This window comes from Azolla caroliniana, unplaced genomic scaffold (assembly GCF_043228905.1).
Source record: "Azolla caroliniana isolate FFs.n. ecotype wild unplaced genomic scaffold, voAzoCaro1.0.p SCAF_1, whole genome shotgun sequence".
Lineage (NCBI taxonomy): Eukaryota > Viridiplantae > Streptophyta > Polypodiopsida > Salviniales > Salviniaceae > Azolla > Azolla caroliniana.
This window is the reverse complement of record NW_028230436.1, coordinates 3,136,967-3,158,003: the sequence shown is the minus strand read 5'-3', so window position 1 is coordinate 3,158,003 and position 21,037 is coordinate 3,136,967. Positions and strand designations below refer to the sequence as shown.

Genomic DNA, 21,037 nt, shown 5'->3' with positions numbered 1-21,037 from the left:
AAATTTGTACTTGAGGTTACCTCCATTGACAGATTTAGGTTATGCGGTATATGTTTCATGCTTGTGCATGAATCGGTATGTCCTCAGTGCTCACTAGTTTTGGTAAAGGGAGCATCTCTATTCATTGGCAATAATGGCCTTTCCACATCATGATCTTGATGTATTAATGTATATGGGAGGGGGACAAGATGACCCATGGAACCAGCTTCCTAGCTATCTTTGCAGGGTGTTTTCAAATGGCAAAAATAAGAACAAAATGTAAAAGGTGAAATATAAAACTAGCTAAACGCTAAATTTCAGTATTGGGGTCTTCTGTTGGTTTGGTTTTGACACCCGTTGGAATATAAAAGATCACTCCAAATGTTGTTGGTAATGATTTTCTCCTCAATGGGCACTTACCGGAAAGTAGAACCTTCTTGGAAATCTTGAATTCCATGGCCTTGGGAAGTTTAGAAAACAAATGTGACACATCCTCTTTTCCCTCTTAATATTTGTTGACCCAATTTCTATTTTAATGCATGCATGTGCATTGGTGCGGCTGTGTCTTGCATTTGTGAATGTGAACTTTTGAGCTGTCAACATTCCCTTGAAAAGCAAAATTTCCCAATGTTGTGTGTTAATGGTGTTGCAACATTACACAAACTGAGATCTGTGTTGAGCTTTTCTTTGTGTTGTGTGGAGGTTTTCCATTGTGATCTAATAGGCAAGTCTTCCAAACTATGCAACTTGGAGCTTTAGTGGACTCCTGGTCCAATCATATCCAATGCAAAGTGCTCTTATTTAGCATTGCCTTGTTATAATTTCGATCTTGGAGTCATGAGAAGTAGATATTAAGAAGATTTCAAACTTAAAAGTGTGAATAATTTTACATGGATGCAACTCATTATTGAAGAATCGAACTAATTTTTAGGTTAATATAGTGGTTTAAGAATTTCAATATGGTGATCTCATGAATGTGTACACACAATAAATTATCAACTCCGATTAGTAGGATGTCAGATGTCTATCATATACTTTAAAGTTTAAAGGCAATGTTTTAAAAATTTGCTTTGGCAGTAATGTCTTTTTCGATTTTTTTCTTTTCTATGGACAAAACGAAGGGCTAGATTGGGTCGGGTATCTTGTCTTTACGTGCTAAAGTTGAAAGTCTACAAGTGGTGTCTCAACAAATCATTTTGTCTTTTAGGGTAGGTTGGATATCTTGTTCTCCCCTTTGCTAAATTTGAAGTTCTAGAAGTGGTGTCTCAACAAATCATATTCGTCTTTTTGAAACTTTAGCTTGCCATTGCACCCTTACAACCTCTTGCATTTGATGAAAAACCAATACAACATTTCCATAAATGTTGTTACCTCTTTTAAGCACTCTTTGGAGTCATTGTATGTGTGGGAGAGAAACGATATATTAGCATCCATAAGGTGCCAAGGTAACCCATGGAATAGATGATCTTTATACAAAATCCTCACATACCTTGTAGGTGGGGGATTTTCTAATGTTATAACATTAAAAAGGGAAACTAGATTGAAAAACTAAGCTTGCTTCCCAATTTCGTTGTTTGGATATTTCAATATTTAGTCCTCTAGTTGAGTTGAGATACGAAGCATTCTCAATTGTTGATGATGATTTTGTTCTCATTCCAGGTTCTTGAAACCATGCGTGATGTCCTCATGTGTGAAACTTTTGAGAGTGAAATGTGTTTTCTATTTTGTTTTAGGTATAGAATGCAACATTTTTGCTCAATATCCAACCTATCCTAGTTTCTATTTTCAATGCATGTGTACATTTAATATGATGGCACGTGCCAATCACGTCAACAATATTGAGTAGTAATCTAGCTACAATTGTGCTCTTAACTTAAAATCTAACTTGGGATCATCTCCATGCAATGTGGAGGACTTCCAAAAAGGATGAGTAAAACACACACCCAAATACATCACATCATATACACATATTTTACTTACTTATTTACAACAATCACAAAGACGTGTGATGTTTTCAGCTTGTAGCTTGACCCATATTTAGATTTTGCTCATTCCAAATTTGTAAAGTGTGACTACATCTAGTAACGTTTCCTCATATTAAACGACAATCGCGCTTTGTCCTTTCGTACGTAGACAATGGATCATTCTTGATATGCTTCAATGTGTCAAAAGAGTTGATACGCATGTATCTTGTTCCCAAGGACTTCCATAGAGACCATGGTCACATATCCTTGGATGTTTGGGAGATGCCGTGTATTGTGCCAAGCTTTTGCAAATGATCACAAATGATGGATGGAAGAGAGATTGTGTAATGTTGTCCTGTTTTAATATATACACTCCACAGTTTTTGGAATATATATATATACTCTACATTTACAAAGAGAGAGCGAGATAGAGAGAGATGATTCCTGCTTGGGCGCAGACAGCCCTGTTCTGCACTCAGTTCTGAAAGAAACAAAATGGCTTGTGAATCCGTGAATTTGGTGAGGGATGAATTCTTCAGAGATCCTTCACAAACCTTGGAAAATAGGAAGCATAAACGGAGTAAAGAAGCATTGTGGATGGATGGTAGGATTCAGACAGATGGAAACAGAGCAGAGCTTCAGAAACAAAGGAATGCTCTTTTAGAGTTGACAAAGTCCTGTGGTAAAACTAAAGACCTATCCAAGGCCATACAAGTCCACAATGAGATTCTGCTGGCGCAGTTTTTTCCAAAGGATGTGTATATTGGGAAAGCTCTTATTACTATGTATGTAAAATGTGGTGCTTTGTCCAAAGCACGTGAAGTGTTTGATAAGCTGCCCGAACGAGATGTTGTAGCTTGGACTGCTCTCATTGGTGGATATGCAAAGCATGGATTTGGTAATGAGGCTCTGGATTGCTTCCGGAGAATGAGAGGTGAGGGTTTGTCTCCCAATGAAGTCACTTTTATTTGTGCTTTGAAAGCTTGCAATGTTGTAGGATCTCTTGAGATGGGCGAAGCTATACATAACGAGGCGAAGAATCTTGGATTTTTGCCAAGAAATGTTGTGCTTGGTACAGCTCTTGTTGGTATGTATGCAAAATTTGGTGTGCTTTCTAGAGCTCAAGATGTGTTTGATCAGCTTCCAGCACGAGATGTTGTATCTTGGAATGCATTAATTTCTGGGTATGCTCAACATGGGTTTGGTAATGAAGCTTTGGATTGCTTTAGGCGAATGCGTGATGAAGGAACCACACCAAATGGGGTCACTTTTCTTTCAGCTCTAAAAGCTTGCAGTGCCATAGGATGTATTGATAAGGGAGAAGAGATACATGGTGACGTGAAGAAGGTGGGCTTATTGGACAAAGATATCATGCTTGGCACTGCAGTAGTTGACATGTATGCCAAATGTGGGATGCTTCAGAGAGCACATGAAGTTTTTAATGAGCTCCCAACGAAGGACGTGGTATCTTGGAATGCTCTTATTTCTGGGTATGCTCAACATGGGTTAGGAAATAAAGCTCTCACTTGCTTTAAGCAGATGCGAGATGGGGGATTCTCCCCAAGTGTAGTCACGTTTATTTGTGTTTTAAATGCTTGTGGGAGCATTAGATCTATTGAGATGGGAGAAGAGATACATGCTGAAGTGAGAAAAAAGGGTTTGCTTGAAAAGGAGATTGTGCTTGGCACCTCATTGGTGGATATGTATGCCAGGTGTGGTGTGCTTAGTAAAGCACAAAAAGTCTTTGATGAACTTCCTGTTCGAAATGTTGTATCTTGGAATGCATTGATATGTGGATATGCCCAGCAAGGGCGTAGTGAGGAAGCTGTTAATTGCTTCTGGAAGATGCGAGATGAAGGGATTTCTCCAAATGCAGTCACTTTCATTTGTGTCTTGAAAATTTGCAGTAGCATAAGCTCACTTGAGCTTGGAAAAAAGATACATGCAGAGGTGAGCAAACAAGGACTATTGAACAAAGATATCGTGATTGGCACTGCATTGGTAGATATGTATGCTAAATGTGGTGTACTAGGAAAATCTCAAGAAGTGTTTGATGAGCTTCTAGTACGTGATGTTGTAGCTTGGAATGCACTGATATCTGGGTATATCCAACATGGGCTTTGTGAGGAAGCAATGGACTGTTTCACACAGATGAGAGATGAGGGCCTCTCTCCAGATAGTGTTACCTTTGCGTGCATTTTGACCGCTTGTGGCAGTATTGGGAATTTAGGCTTGGGGGAAGAAATACATGCTGAGGTGAGTAAGAATAGGTTGATGGCAAAAGACATAATCCTTGGCACTGCATTAGTTGACATGTATGCGAAATGCAATGCACTAACAAAGGCACAAGAAGTGTTTGATAAGCTTCCTATAGGTGATGTTATATCGTGGAATGCATTGATTGCTGGGTATACAGAACATGGACGTGCTGATGAAGCCCTGGAATGCTACATGCAGATGCGAAATGTGAACATCTCTCCAAATATCACCACTTTCATTAGTGTTTTGAAATCTTGTGGAATATTAGGACATCTCAAACTAGGAGAAGAGATACATGCAGAGATTGACAAGCAAGGGTTATTACAAAAAGACGTTATTCTTGCCACTGGATTAGTGGACATGTATGCAAAGTGCGGTCAGCTTGTAAAAGCACAGGAAGTGTTTGATCACATTCTAGTAAGAGATGTGGTATGTTGGAACGCATTGATGTCAGGATATGCCCAATATGACTTTGGTGATGAAGTTCTGAACTGTTTTACTCAAATGCGAGATAAGGGTATCTCTCCAAACTCAGTCACTTTTTCTTGTGTTTTGAAAGCTTGCGGCAACAATGGATACCTTAAGATGGGAGAGGAGATACATTCTGAGGTTAGCAAGCTGGGATTAGTGGGGAAAGATATTATGCTCTCTACGTCTTTGTTAGACATGTATGCCAAGTGTGGCATGCTTGGAAAAGCACGAGACATAATTGATGAGCTCTCACTAGAGGATATTGTGTTTTGGAATACAGTCATTTCTGGATATGCTCATCTGGGCCATGCGAGAGGGGTATTGAATTTGTTCAACAAAATGATGGGACGTGGTATGGTTCCAAATTCGATTACCTTTCTTGTTTTGCTGACCACATGCAGTCATGCTGGATTACCAGAAGTGGGGCAAAGGGTCTTTGATATTATGGTAAAGGTCTACGATCTCACTCCAAGTTTAGAACACTATGCTTGTATGGTTGATCTTTTGAGCCGTGCAGGACACCTTGTCCAAGCCATAACAGTGATCGAAAAGGTTTCATCAGTGGATCGCATTCAGCTATGGTTGGCATTTCTGGGTGCGTGTCAGAAATGGATGAATGTTGAGCTCGGCATATGGGCCTTTGAGCAAGCAATGGAGTTGGATGCAAACTGTGCTTCAGCATATGTGTGCATGGGGAATATATATGCAGCTGCAGGCATGCAGGATGAAGCAGGAAAGATCATTTCACAGTGGAGAGCAAAGAGTCAATCGTGGAAGGTACCTGAATCTTGGGAGTAAAAATATGCATTCATTGTTGCAGAAATATATGCTTCAATTAATGCATTTCTCCTAATTGTGGAGATACAAGCAGTGTGATGAGCTAGGAAGCTATCATTTGTTTTTATTTTCCTTTTTGTGAGGAATGTTCTTTTGCCATTTCTGGCAACAGAATGTGATGACAGGAATCGAACATATAACCTATGATTGTAGGATAAAGAAGGGCATACACCTCCAGGCCACTCTGTACACAAAATTGTGAGAATGCCACAAAATTTTATCCGATTGTGAAAATGTCACTCCTTTTTCTCTATGTTAAGAAAATGTTCTAGGATGTGGCATATGAATAACCACATGGATTCCTTCATTTACTTCATTTAATCATAACAACCTGCCATTCACACCAATCAATCAGAAAATTTCAACATGTTTGGATCAATGTGATAAGAAATAAAGAATGTAGCTTAATAGATTCTGCTGCCCATTGCTTTTGTCTTGTAAATAACTTGTGATGGGAGAGGAATAATATGAAATGGTGAACTTAAATTTTTGTAAAGACAATTTATGTTTTGAAATAAACTTGAAAATGCCTATTTCTTATTACAGAAAAGAAAATGAATTACCACCAGTCAAGCCCATCATTACATGGCATTAAAAGATGATTGTATTTCTCGCATGAAAATATCTTTGTTGATTGCAAGATTACTTTTTGAAAGTTCTTATTTGGTCAATTCACACATTGAAATGTTGATCGCAAGTCTATTTTAATAAATTTCTTTTTGTTTAACACATTTATATGCATTGGTTAGGATTTCATAATTCCAAAGAATGACTAGAAAATCAAAAAATAAACTGAGAACGTCCTAAATCTCTCACCTAGACAATGTTGGATTTCAGATCACATCAAACCTCAACTCTCTCCACATTTAGATGAATTGGTTAGGATTTCATAATTTCAAAGTTGATTGGGAAAGCAAGCAAATATAGAATCACATAAAATGGGAGAAAGTCCTATATCTCTCACCTAGACAGTATCAGATTCGGATGCCCATCAAATCTCGACTCTCTCCACATATGTTATGTGAAAAAGGATGGACAGAGGACATGTTTGTATTAGCAACTTCATTGACCATCCGACAAAATTCCAAGATCCAACTATTGGCAAAGGATCAAGAGTTTGCAGATGTCTTTGAGAAGGTGATGGCTAGCAAATACCTAGAGCATCAAGCATATGTATGATTGTCACAACCTCTTAGATCATTGAGATGAAGAGCTTCATGAAGTTTGATTGTCACAGCCTCCGATCTTGTAAAGAACCTTTGATGAGTCCATCTATTTGGACATGTGACGAGTCCACCCACATTAAAACGTGGCTGTCCAGCGTGTAAAGATAAAGTAACAAGAGCTATTTCCTACGGGAATGACTGAATTGTACTAATGCCATGCGTGTTCAAAGAAGCTATACAATTATGTTGGCCACCCATGCCCACGGCTGCGGTGCGAAAAAGCCTATCCTTTGCTTATAGTGTTGGTCAAGATTGCAAATGCAAACATCTTGGCCCCCTTATCATACAAAATCCAATCATACACATTCAATCTCTCTCTTATTTTATCTTCTTCTTCTCTCCATTCATGCAGTCGCAGTAAGCATGCTTATGCTTCAGACTTGGTTAACTCTCATGACCTCCCGCTTCAAGGAGCTTTCACTCCTGGGATATACAGGAAGCTGTATAGCTACACTCACCTCATCAATGCTTTTGCAGCTCTAATCTCGGAGGAGCAGGTAGAGTGAACTGAAGCTCACCATCTATGGAACTTAAGTTCAGATCCCAATCAACAAACTCATCCCTTCCCAACATGTTACAGACATATATCAGAATGTTCTTAACCTTCAAAATTTCTCCATGCGTAACAAAACCACAATCCGTGCTCATCAATTAATAAACCACTACACAACTGAAGTCTCTATCTAGTATAGATAATAACAATTGGTGAAATTCACATAATTTGAAAACTTGCTGAATTACTTGACGTAAGACAGAGATGGATCTATAACGTACTGATGCAAATCGAAATGTACCTTTAATCATGTGCATACATCCTTCAGATTGGTGGATGCTTAGCATTGATAATTGATCTGCATAATTTTATTAGTATTACCTTAAGACAATGCTACAATTTTTATGTAATATAAGATCACAGGCAAAATATGAATGGACATTTGACTTGGATGAAGGTTAAAAAGCATAAGCTTTACCACTACACTATCGCATTTATGGATGCATCATTTCTAATGCGCTCATAAAGGATATGTTTCGACGTTGTAATTTAGCACATAATATTTTGTCATAACCAGTTCTGTAGCTTATGATAGGCTTCCATTTTGGAGAAGGCGGAGGAGGTATTACTCATGGAAAGAGACAGCACAATACAGACCTAGGGCCACCCAATGGGGAATGGAAGGCAGAAGGTGGTGCCATTAATGCTGGGGAGGGTATTGTGATTGGGGTTGTCTAGTTTCTCTGATGAAACAATCAAAACATATCCTAAAGCTACACATTATAAAGGGTCTTGTGAAGTTGCAACCGAATTCCCTCGTGGCTCTTGCAACTGAAAGCTTGTGGGAGCCCAGCACTTTGCAAAAGCTGTTATTGCCAATGGGCTATTCAATACCGGCATGGACTTTGCATCACCACTGGATGCTGTTGGTCATGGCACGTGAGTGTGTTTCAGCGGTATTCATTTTCATGAATTATTGACTCATTATTTCGTGGCCAACCATGAGGGTGGACATGGTCAGAAGAACTATGATCTAGCTATAATTTGGTAGACCCTAGGGTTTCATGGTATTATAGGGGCTAGCTACCATATCAGCTCTTTAAACTGTATATAAACCTCCAAAACCAGGCTATGGCTATCCAGATTGTCCACACGTAGCTGTTCACAAACAGATGGGTCAATCGCTGGCGTATTGACTCCTATGGGTTATGCATGGGCTCATCACAGGCCTCACCATGCTGCCCGATTCTTCATGCTGTGTGTGTCTGTCTGTTTGCAGTCATACAACTTCAACGGCAGCTGGAAATAATGGACATGAAGTGTTGGTTGATGGTTTAAGCTTTGGCTTTGCTAGTGGCATGGCACCAAGTGCCCAGTAAAAATAATTCCAATCCTTTTCATATCGTACAAGTTGAATAAACAAAGAAAATACTCCTTGTCAATGGGTGCCCATATGATATTTTCTACGCTGCACAGTATTGCAGTCTACAAAGCACTATACCAAGGATTTGGAGGCTTTATATCAGATGTTGTGGCTGCTATTGAGCAGGTGTGACACCTCATTTTTCCACTTTGATATTTCATTTTTTTTCGTTGTCTTGAAGGCTTTGCTATACCTCATATTGGATTGCATGATATTCAGTAGACTCATTATCATTGTTGAGTTTGCAACTTCAAATCCGGCTGTCAAAGATAATGTAGACATTTTAAGCTTGTCTGTAAGTCCAAGTGGCCCACCTGTTGAGTGTTTTCGATATGGCCATGTTATCGGGGAGCCGAGCAGGAGTATTTATAGCACAAGCTGCAGGGAACAAAGGCCCTTATCCTCAGTCAACTCTGTCTTTCAGCCCCTGGATATGCTCCATTGCCGCAAGTGTCACTGACAGGACATATCGAAACTCTTATGATTCTTGGCAACCATGCAACTATCCAAGGAACAGGGCTTGCCTGTAAGCTAAATCTATATTTTCTCTACCCCATCCCCTCCCCCCAACCATTGCATATTATGATCTAGATAGCTCGTAGCAACATAGGTACAAGAAGTCAGAGATATTTTCCTGATACAATTCCAGCAAAACAGATCAGGACCTAGAGTTATGAGCTTCCACAGGAGATGCAGAACATACGAGTTACTTAAGCATATAATCGGGGAAACACGGGGGAAAGTGGGTTCTTCCCCACATGGGAAAATGTCTAAGTCCTCTTGTGAGCTAGCTCATGGCAACACTGGATTTGATTATTGCACATTATTTTTATCGAAATTTTACTTCACAGTTGACACTCCGGGAAACACTATGTACAACTTTATACTAGCTAGCGACAGATGCTCTTCAAGATCATAATAGAACTAATGCACAAAATGATGATGAATGCCAAAATGCAACTAGTTTTAACATGGAGATGGTACGGGGCAAATTATTAATCTGCAGTTATGGTCTAAATTTCATCTTTGGGACATCGACATTAAACAATGTTGTAAATACAATCAAAACTTTGTCTGCTGTGGGTGTGGTGATGATTACAACTGTTGATTTGAATGGCATCAGCATTTCAAATCAACCATTTTCGGTTCCAGCAATAATGGCTTATCTTCAAATGGATATAAGGTATGATTGCTGAGGAAAACTTGCATTGTCTACAGTTATGCTCCACCCAACCACCTTTATAGATATATCCCAGCATCCTAGCAAGAGGGCCTAGCTTTTTCCCACACTTACCATTTATAGATTATAGTTTGAGTGGCATTCACACCATAGAGGTTCTGAAAACAAATCCTGTTCATATACTTAATTATCAGAGTCATAATAAACATAGCCTGCTTGACAACTTCAAAGATTTCTAGTACAAGTCACAACATTACAGGCTGTTTTGGACTTTTATTCCTGTACACATAATTTCACTGCAACGATAAAGATCCTGGGGTAAGCAAAGGCTCGATTCAGTAATCAAGACCCACAAGTCGCAAGTTTCTCGTCGCGAGAACCTGATACTGCAAATGCGAGATGTCAAGTTGGTGATGTTTTAAAGCCAAATTCCATGGTACCCAGCAATATGATATGGGCAGATTGGTTCACTATTGGCGCAGATTCCACTGAGTACCAAGGTCAGCCTTATGCTAATCTGCTGTTGGACAAATTCTCTATATCAGCACAAATTAAATAGATGTCATTTATGGAATTTCAATGTGCAATGCCAACACAAAAGTAGATCATGCTCGAGTGTATTTAAATACTAAAATTAAACAGGTCAAAGATTTGCCATGATCTCTAGGACAAGCATGGCAACCCCTTACATTGCAGGCATTGCTGCACTGGTGAAGCAAAAATATCCCACAATCAGCCCTGCAGCAATATCTTCAGCTTTGATGACTAGTGCATTTGTTGTAGATCACAATGGGCAGCCTTTACTTGCTCAAAATCCTTCTTCTAACACCACTGTTGCATTAGGCCTTGCAACACCCTTTGATTTTGTTGGGGGAGGGGGGGTGCTGGGAATGCTACTGGAGCTGTTGATCTGGGAATCGTGTTTGATGCAGGTATGTATGGCCTCACTGCCCTTTCCTCTTCTGGCACAACCCAGAATCTACAGAAGTTGCACCTATAGTTGAGGAAAGAAACAAATGGGGCTATGCTCAAGATTCCAGAAAACTTTGGTTAATTTTTACAACCAATTCTTTTTAAAGATTCACCAACTTAAATAACTCAAAAGCTAAAGCGATTGGCCCAATAATTCTCTACTACTTCATCATTATACTTTGCAAGTCCTCACAATTCTTTTTTTATTATATCCAGAATTCGAAGACTATGTGAAATTGTTGTGCGCTATATCTGGAGCTGCAGATGTGGTTCAAAATACCACAGGTGTTGCATGTGATAGTTTCCTATTAGCAGGCCAGGGCAGTGACCTGAACTTACCATCCATTACCATAGCAAACTTGACTGCAAACCGAATAGTGCCCTGAAAGGTTCTCAACATTGCATCAGCATCTGAAACCTACAAAGTGAGCAATAACAGTTGATCCCATAAAATTCACAAACGCCCCAAACAGCAGACGAACTCTCCATCTCCATCACTCCAACTCAAACAAGTAAAAGTCCCAACTTTGGGCATCTATTACTATCTGGTAGTAATGGCCATATAGCCAATTGTCAACATAATGCATACCACTATGACATCTTGTCTTGGGAAACCCATTAATATGATGTGGCAGTGCAGCTACGCTTCTCTAGCCCAAGATTAAAATATGATAGATGGGGAAACGAGGAAGAAAATATCTTTAAGAAAATTTCTAACCACTTTCTTTTTCATCTCCTTATCAATTTTCCACGATACCTTCCTTTCTCCCATCCCCTTAAATATAATACATATCCTCTTTTTCACACTCCACACTAATGTATGTAGACATCGTTTAGAAAAACTCAATTATATAAAATAAACTAGAATAGGCAATGCATCACGTAATACATTGCCCTGTGCATGTAATGTCTTGTTGTAATATTAATATAGTGGGTGGTAGAACCATTAAGTTATCAAATCATGCTCTTAGCTTAATGCAAATTCACAAAATACCACATTCTTTCCTTCAACTATATATTGTATCAGTGCATTGAAAGAAAATGTTATAATGGGCATAAAGGGGTTGTATGTTCCAATATTTTATTTTATCAGCAAAAAACTGTGGCTAATTATATTGTCTGAGAAAGTCAAATACAAGCAACTCTAGCGCAAACACACAAAAGTGTCCTGCAAGAAACTAGACACCAAATTTTAAATGGAAGGCTCAAAAGTAGAATTCAAGCAAGAGACTGAAGTGCAAGGGGCTGAGTCCTAGTATCTTCAGCATGTTATCCTGCTTGAGGATTTGTTAGAAATATGTGAAGAGCCATAGAGAAATATCAGGCTGCCCACAGGCCAATCGAAAAACAATGTTAGAGCAAGAGGGCAGTTCCAAAAACAATACTTCATTGTCTCCTGCAACCTCTGGGTCCAGATCTAGCACATACCATGGAAGCCCATGTTTAAACCCACAAGGAAACAACTTGAAAACGCAACACTCTGCAGTACCCACTAACCGTGTTCTTTGACCTGAATGTTATACAAATCAGATAACAAAAATCATTATGGGGATGGATCTTCTTTGTAACACCATGCATACCTTCAAATGTATTGATCAGCACATATGGCTAGTTCCTCGGTGTTCCAACTCTTTACATTAATTGAGTCAGATAACAACACATAGGACAATACAGTCATCAACCACATAACATCCTTGCTTTTGTGGTTCAAGATATCTTGTGAGTTGGAATTAAAGGATCCCATCTTGTCTTCACCTGGATTTTTAAGAAGAGATGCATTTAAAGATCTTAAAGATCTTAAAAATACCTTTAGATTACATCATGTGTTGTCTCCTGGACACCAAAAGCTGCATGTATATTTCCCATTCCAATATATGCAGCGGCACACTTCTCATCTAGGTTTATCAATTGCTCATAGGCCCATCTACCAAGCTTTTCATTGATCCATACTTGACAAGCACCCAACAGTGCAAGCCATAGTTGAAGACGATCTGAAACTTGAACCTTCTCAATCAAAGCTACAGATTTATCGAAGTGCCCTGCTCGGCTCAAAATATCAACCATGCAAGCATAATGTTCTAAGGTTGGAGAAGGATAGTAGGTACACACCTCATCAAAGATAACATGGCCCTCCTCTACTAAGCCTGCATGACTGGATACAGTCAATAACACAAGGAAAGTAACTTCATCTGGCAAAACGCCTTCTTTTGTCATTTTGGAGATTAAGCCAAAGACTAGTTTGACCTGACCCAGTTGAGCATACCCAGCAATGAGTGCATTCCAAGATACAACATCCTGTAAAGGAAGCTCATTAAACACGTGTTGTGCTTTTCCAAGCATACCACATTTGGCATACATATCCACCATCGCAGTGCCAATCACAATATCTCTTTGTAATAGTCCTTGCTTGCTGACCTCAGTATGTATCTCTTCTCCTGTCTTCAGAGCTCCGATGCTCCCACAGGCTTTCAGAATACAAATAAATGTGACAGAATTCGGCATAATTCTCTCTTCTCGCATTTGCATAAAGCAATCCAGAGCTTCATCCATAAGTTCATAATGAGCATACCCAGTAATCAATGCAGTCCAAGTCACAACATTACGCTTCGGAAGCTTGTCGAATAACTCTTGGGCTTTGTCCAGCATGCCACATTTAGCATACATGTCTACCAATGAGGTGTCGAGTGTGATATCTTTCCCTAACAAGCCCTGCTTTCGGATCTCAGCATCGATCTCTTGTCCAAGTTCCGGAGATTTTATGCTACCACAAGCTTTCAAGATACAAATAAAGGTAACCTTATCTGGACAGAGACCTTGGTCACGCATCCTTCGGAAGCAATCAAGAGCTTCTTGTCCAAGCCCATGTCGAACATATCCAGAAAGCAAAGAATTCCAAGCCACTACGTCATGAACTGGAAGCTCATCATCAAACACTTTTCGTGCTTTGTTAAGCTGGCCACATTTCGCATACATGTCAACCAATGAGGTACCAAGCACAAGGTTTTCCTTTAACAAGCCCAGCTTCTTGATCTCACCATGTATCTCTTCTCCCACAAGGGTGGATCCTATGCTACTACAGGCTTTCAGAATGGAAATAAATGTGACCGAATTTGGTGGAATACCTTCATCCCGCATTTGCCGAAATCGATCTATGGCTTCATTTCCAAGGCCATGGTGAGCATAGCCAGAAATCAATGCAGTCCAAGATACAACATTCTGAATAGGAAGCTGATTAAATACTTGTTGTGCTTCTGCAAGAGCTCCACATTTGGAATAGGCACTGATCAGAGCCGTGTTGACATAGACATCCTTCAGAAACAGCTTTTTCTGCAGGATTTGTGAGTGTATGTTAATCGTCTTATGAAGGTCTTTCTGCTTTCCACACGATTTTAGGAAGCTTAAGAGAGAGTACCTATCTTGATGGTCCACCTGGTGAAGACCCATTTCCTCGAGTGGCTTGACATGTAACATTTCGCCCATAATTTTGAGGGTCACTACTTACCAATCTGAATCTTTCTCGATGAGAATGATAGAGAATTTAGACTGTTTTTTTATGTTACGGATTTGGATTCCCGACATTTTTTGTGTTTCCATGCCCCATCATTCTTGGGCAATGATCTCCAGCTGTAATAAGGCGTGGCTGGACCTCGCACTCTTCCTATCCACCATGGAAAGAACATTCACTCTGTCTTACGTATTTTGTTATTTCCTAGCCTCTTACTTGGCAACACGTGAGTATAACGTCATCTGGGATGGTTTTGTACACATAATTTAGTTCCATAGCTGATTTAACTTCAATGATTTTGGTTTGATTTAGTGGATGTTTGTTTTAAGGAATAGTAATTTCTCAAGGAGTTTTAACTATACCACTATAATGCAAGCCTACCATCATTGCACATCAACTCACGATTCTTCCTATGATCAACTTAAGGAGTTTTAACTTGGGGGAGGGAGGGTGGGGACAATGGTGTATTATCTTCCTTAGCTTGCCAATCTTACACTTGCTATATAGTATAGTTGTGATCCTTATTCCTAGCAACACGTGATCATTGATCCTAAGCCATAAATGAAATTGCTTGTGCACATGTATGTGATTGAGGAGAAAATAAAAAAGCACAAAATTGCTTACGAAAACACTGTACGGAAGCATTGCTTTTATATGTCATGTAAGTTCCCTTGGAGATTCACGAGTAACAAAAAGAAACAATGGTTGTGAAGAGTGCGATAAGCGAACATGGGTATTACACCCCTTGAATCACCATTAACTTATTTTGTCACTCACAAATTAATCAATGTGTCTAAATCAATGCTAGAAGCCACCAACTTTACATTTAAAATGTATCTTGGCTTTGTTGCTCTGCACGCTTGCATTACTCAACACGTTTCTCAGAAACACAATTGTATATTTACATAAAAAACTCATACTCACCTCAGACAATTTACTAAAATAAAATGTTCATCATGGAGATCTGTGACAAATACACAGCCACTTGAGATGATGGCAAGGAAGAGCTTGTTAAACATCATAAGAATCAGATTATCACACTGATGAGATTAATCAACAAAATAATTATTTGGACCAGGCCTAAACGCACAAACCTTGATAAATGTATACGGAATAAAACTAGACTCCAATCTTAAAATAAAAAAACCTCAATGAACCTTAGCTTATAATAGTACAGTCACATTGTTCAAATAGAGCATAAGATGCTTAAGCAGGTAATAAGAAAAATCCTGTAAATTTTCGCTGAGACAACATGGCAATGCTTTGCCTTCTCTATCAAGCGTAATATCTGAATCTGTCGAAAACAGTTGGTTGATAGATGAACCTTCATCATGGTTTTCTCATAAAATTTATTTCCTGTCTCCATTTCCTTTTTCATGGACTATACTAGGAACATATTTTACTGTCAGGTAAAGGGACTTCCAATGTAGTTCCGGCATGCTCCATAGTGGGCTTTACTTCTGCAGGTATGATACAGACGTGAGTAAGTACTTTTCAGAGCCATTGAAGCAACACATGACTTGAAATGAAGTGCAAATGTGAATCAACCAAATATAATAGTAAAAAAAATTATCAAATTTCAATGTTTTTATATTTTCATTTAGGACGGCACATAGCATAGACAAGGCAGGTATAATGAGTTGATTGTGATGGATGGTGGTCATCCAAGTGATGATCAAGGAAGCCCTATCAAAGTCCATTGCAAAGCATTATGTATGCACGAAATACCTACCCCTTTGCGTACTGCTTTGTGGGCCAGTGCAGTATCTGCCATGTGTTCCAATGCATGCTGCTTGTCATGAATTGTGTGCACTCTAAGCTACAAAACTCTGCTATATCATCATTATATAGGTTTAAACTTGGCAGGAGAAATTTGTCCCAGTTACCCACAATATGTGTTCTTGGCCCTCCACATGTGTACATAACTAATCATATATAGGCTTATGTGGAACTGAAAAACCCAAAATGAGCAGCGATAGTTCAACAATTCACTCCATCTCCCTCTCCAAATGGTGTTGTTGGTTACCTCATTAACATCAACCCCAAAAAGAGCAGGAAACGGCGAGCAAACTTGCACTACAGTCACAGTACGAAATCCTAGGCATCTCCTTTGCCCCTATGCCATGAACGAGACTTTGAATGCAAGTACTGTAAAAGGAATGACTATCTCTATACTATGTCAAAAGCATTACATTTTCTGGAAATCAATGAAAAACGTTATATCCTTCTCCACATTCATGTATGATACGATGTTACAATTTATCAATGATGGAGACAATTCCCGTTTAGCCTTCAAGAAAATATTTGGCTGGATGCGTATACGAAGACTTTAATTTTTTTATTTTCTATCCCACACCTCACAGTTACATGCAATACATATAACAAAATGCTAGGAAAGTGTGTAGAGGGTGAAACAGAAGATACATGTGTGAAAAACAAACTCAAATGTGGTCAAAGGCAGAACATTGTATCAAAGTGTGATACTCAGCCTCAGATATGTATAGTCAATGAGTCTCCTCATTCATACCCCATCATCACAGTTCACATCGAAGAGAACGTGAGCTAAGGAAAGAATGTTACAGATAACAGACAAAGGGATATGCATTGGTGAGTGTGGTTTCTCCACTCTTTCTCTAGTCACAATACATTGACATTGGAAAAAAGCCTCATTCATACAAGAATCTACTGATGTATCATGAAAATAAAATGCATCTACTCGAAACCAGAAAATTGCTTTTGCGTATCTTTTGACTATTTTATCTTGCTTCCCATGCTATTCAAGGAAGTCAATATAAGGCATTCTTTTGAGCCCTAACCATATACCCAGAAACCCTTCCATGGTCATAATCTCAATGGGAAGTGATTCAGTCTCCATATGTAGGAGTATGTACAATGTTTATAGCTTGAATTGGAGAAACTTCATAAGGAAGCTTTTTTGGACATTTTCATACTCTTCACAAGTAGACTTAGGGATGCTGCTGTCCTCTATATAGAGCTTCATATATCCTCTATCTTGGGTTACCCTAAACCTGTTGGTGTCTTGGGCACATGGCATATATACATTTGGGTTTTCCCACCGATGTTTCCATGCTCGTAGAGCTTCCCATGTTGATCAAGAAATGAATGCTCCCTTAATCATAGAGTTATGTGTATTGGTTTGAGCATTGTGTTAGAAGAACGTGACATATGTAGGACTGAATAAAAGATCACAAATAAACTAAAAACATGATTAGCTATTCAAGCTTAAATTAAGTCCTAATAATATGCTATGTGTATGCTCAGATCATTGTACGAGACAACCACAGAATACATCAAAATCTCTTTAGAAGACTCAGACATAAAACCAAAAAGTAGTAATAAAGGAATGAGAAACACAATCAGGAAGTAATAAAAGACAAAAGAAGATACAATCAAATTTGCAATGGTTACCAATGTTTCCCCGCTCGTTGAGCTTCCCTTGGACGATCGAATTGGTTAAGATGTGGATGGCCTCTTGGGCTTCGAGGAAGAGTTGATCAAGCCGAGCAGGATCGGAGACATTCCTGTTTTCTTCGAAAGAGGACCGTATCTGGCGACATGACTCTCTCTGCATTCTCTCATCGCCCACGAAGCATACCCTACGAGCTCTGAGAAGGCCCCTGAAGAGGGCGATAGGATCCTTGGACATCGCTGTTACTGGGGCTCCTTCCTATTCCTAACCTTTGAATGAACAAAGCTAGTGAAACAAAAAAGACTTGGGCATTCATTCTAAGCAAAAAAACAAGAAGATACAATGTGTGTGTGTTTCAACTTTCACTTGATGAAAGGCCTCAAGTCCATTTCATCCCGTCCGATGAATGACCACAAATCTTCCGACTAAAACCAAAACCCAGTTGCAAGACCATATTCGTGCACATTGTTGGTTGCACATTGTTGTGTATGCAAACAATTTACTGTTGTATTGGCCACAAATCTTCCGACTGAACCCCAGTTGCAAGACCATATTCGTGCACATTGTTGATATTGAATTGTATATGCAAACACTTTGTTGTTATATTCACATGATGATAGAAGCAATGGAATCGCCTCTCCCTACCCCAATCCAATCTACACACGCACACCTTCAAAACTCACCATGGATCAAAACAATATACTCATTTCCTTGAGGCCATGTTTCGGTGCCAAAAAAGACGACACACTATTTTGCGACTAGGATAAGCTAGTTGAAGCAAAATTATACATTTTGTTCGAAGGTGGGTTATGCTCAAGAATAGGAATCTACACCTCAAGAATTAATGCAAATGAGATTTGTTCTACAATTCAATTTATGCAAGCAGTGTTTGCCCATATGATACGTGTTGCATATGGAACGAGGATGGGGGCGTAATTCAATCGGTAGAACACATGTTTTGCAAGTATGAAGTTATCGGTTCAAGTCTGATTGTCTCCATTCGTATACAGATTGGCACATTAGATAGAAATTCAGCAGATCCCCCGCCCAGTTCATCTGAGCTTTGCAAATGCATATCATGAGCAACACACGATGGAGTCACAAATTTTCATGAAGGTACTATCAGCTTCATATATTATTTCATCCTCCATGCTTTTAATAACTCTAGCATCAGACAACAAATCCATGAATGGGATTTTAGGAGGTCAAGAGAGTTCTCGACTCTACACACATCCCTCCTCTAAGATGCTACTCATTCTTGTGATATATTTGCACCAATGAAGGAACTATATCATATAATGGCAAAACATCATTAGTTCACTATTTCCAATGTTCTTTAATGGCATGATATATTGTTGATCATATATAATGGCCGATTGCATGTATCCAAGATCCTAGTTGATCATCATATTGGAGAATTTTCAAATGGTTTCATTTTATTGCAATCCCAGAGTTGTGTTAGTGGATAGTGAAACAAATTTAGGTGCTATGTGGATGTCAATGATATGGCATATTTGGAGGTTGCATTGTAGGACCTTACCATTAGACTAAGCATGTACATAAAAATTTCCTCTGAGATATTAGATATAATCAAGGGCAAGGATACACATCATTCAAAGTCAACCATAGGTGAAACTCGATGAAAAGGACAAACTCTTAACATGCATGGCGAAAACAATTCTTCACTTTCAACCGTGAATGTATTGTTTTCCTTGAGGGATGTTCTTTGCTTGTTAATATTTTCATTAGTACCATTTTGCTTCATTTTTACAAGAAATGTTAATGGTAAAGTTCACATACAAGTACTCAGACATCATTGATACAATGACTCCACACAATTGTGGAAACAAGTCGTACTAATTATCAGACCATGCAAAACACACTAGGGATCAAAATATGCAGTAATGAATTTAGGTAGTTTCAATGGCATCGAGTTCATTCCCATGCCAGATGACATGTTCTCCAACACCATCAAGAATATTGATTTTCAACTTAACACACCCACCCAGCTTGCCCATCTCCAGCACTGTAATGGAAACAATGCATTGAGTGAATGTTGGTGGCCTCGATCAGGGTGGACCTGTGATTAACATTAATTAACGTAGAGACCAAATCAATCTTGCTGAATGGGTCATCAAGAAGCAGAAGATGGGTGTGTTGTATGACATAATTGATCCATACCTCAAACAGAAGATAATCCGGGAATCATTGAGATAGTATGCTGAGACAGCAGAAAAACTTCACGCAGATGTTGGGTGTGCGCAACCAACAATTGGGGAAGTACCCTGGTGGACCCTTGAGTATGCTTTACAACCGCATGAATGTTCCATGGAGAAGAGCTATCCTCTAATCATGGAGATACCACCACTTCACATGCAAAACATGAGTTGATGACTGTTCTAATGTCAATCCGGACAAAAGTCAAAAGTAGAAGCAAAAGAACATTCAGACAATACGTCTCATGTCTCATCCACCACATACCAATTCCTAAGGAAGATAGAGACCACGGGGAATGTAAATAAAAGACCTTGGAATATAGAAATATCTGAATAGAGTGCGTTGCATACAAATATGCATAATTGACTATGCCAACAAAAGAAGATTCAGACTATACGTCTTCTGCAAATGATATGTTTGCACAACATATCAATTCCCAAGGAACATAGAGACCACAGGTAATGTAAATAAAAGACTTGGAAATATTGAAATATCTGGATAGAATGGGCTGTGTACATATATGTATAATTAAAAAATCCATATTAAGGTGTTCTGATCTTTTGGTGATCATAAATCCAATTTACAGAAATGCTTCTTATGGTCACTTCTTTGTTTTGTCACTAGCATCCCCATTCTCTTCATTTGACTCTGATTCTCCCATATCACTTGTTTGATTCCTCTCCTAGTACTTCCAAACAGGGTTTTTTTTTTTCTACTGCCATTGAAACCATCACATACCATATGTTAAATATCTATACATCAGATTACATTCAAAATCTTGTTTCCTTGCAGAGAACTTCATACACATACTTAGATGTAAATATAGAGTACATCTTTATAGAGAGTATAATGTGGAGAGTATATGAATGAATATACATGAATAAAGTCTTTAAGTAACAGAGTATATGTAACTCAAAAGCATGGAACTCCATCGCCACAACTTAGTACCAATATTCTTCATCTTTGATCTATTAGCAAGGCTATGGCTTCTCAGATTGTAGTGAAATGGATGGATAGTCATATAAATGGGCATGTTATTAATGTCATCATTGGTATAGAAAACAAAATCTGAAACCAGCAC

General features: G+C 38.9%; 2 protein-coding genes and 2 pseudogenes across 4 annotated transcripts; 2 read left to right on the top strand and 2 right to left on the bottom strand.

Annotated features, from left to right (window-relative positions):
- Positions 1-2,350: 2,350 nt before the first annotated feature.
- On the top strand, positions 2,351-5,968 carry LOC147868347 (pentatricopeptide repeat-containing protein At2g03380, mitochondrial-like). Its single transcript, XM_087318154.1, has one exon. The coding sequence runs from the start codon at positions 2,439-2,441 to the stop codon at positions 5,469-5,471; it is 3,033 nt and encodes a 1,010-aa protein (XP_087174280.1). The 5' UTR covers positions 2,351-2,438; the 3' UTR covers positions 5,472-5,968.
- A 586-nt stretch (positions 5,969-6,554) lies between these two features.
- On the top strand, positions 6,555-11,774 carry LOC147868346 (subtilisin-like protease SBT2.3; annotated as a pseudogene). Its single transcript, XR_015532368.1, has 10 exons — positions 6,555-6,647; positions 6,910-7,233; positions 7,825-8,168; positions 8,509-8,604; positions 8,706-8,778; positions 8,894-9,178; positions 9,504-9,835; positions 10,092-10,332; positions 10,475-10,764; positions 11,021-11,774. The product of XR_015532368.1 is annotated as a subtilisin-like protease SBT2.3 (transcript).
- A 109-nt stretch (positions 11,775-11,883) lies between these two features.
- Positions 11,884-14,560, bottom strand: LOC147868345 (pentatricopeptide repeat-containing protein At2g13600 pseudogene; annotated as a pseudogene). Its single transcript, XR_015529651.1, has 2 exons — positions 14,217-14,560; positions 11,884-14,131 (listed from the first exon to the last, which is right to left on the bottom strand). The product of XR_015529651.1 is annotated as a pentatricopeptide repeat-containing protein At2g13600 pseudogene (transcript).
- Positions 14,561-15,452: 892 nt separating this feature from the next.
- LOC147868344 (complex 1 family protein / LVR family protein) lies at positions 15,453-18,040 on the bottom strand. The gene is made up of 2 exons (XM_087318142.1): positions 17,739-18,040; positions 15,453-15,769 (listed from the first exon to the last, which is right to left on the bottom strand). Exons 1-2 carry the CDS (start codon positions 17,974-17,976, stop codon positions 15,696-15,698), a joined length of 312 nt encoding a protein of 103 aa, XP_087174268.1. The 5' UTR covers positions 17,977-18,040; the 3' UTR covers positions 15,453-15,695.
- Positions 18,041-21,037: the final 2,997 nt, after the last annotated feature.

What these genes read in the sequence shown, in the direction of transcription:
- LOC147868347 (XM_087318154.1), top strand. Translation starts at nt 2,439, where the DNA reads ATGGCTTGTGAATCCGTGAATTTGGTGAGGGATGAATTCTTCAGAGAT.
- LOC147868344 (XM_087318142.1), bottom strand. Translation starts at nt 17,976, where the DNA reads ATGTCCAAGGATCCTATCGCCCTCTTCAGGGGCCTTCTCAGAGCTCGT. An exon ending in CAACGAGCGGGGAAACATTG is followed by an intron (nt 15,770 to 17,738) that starts GTAACCATTGCA and finishes TCATACCTGCAG; the next exon opens with AAGTAAAGCCCACTATGGAG.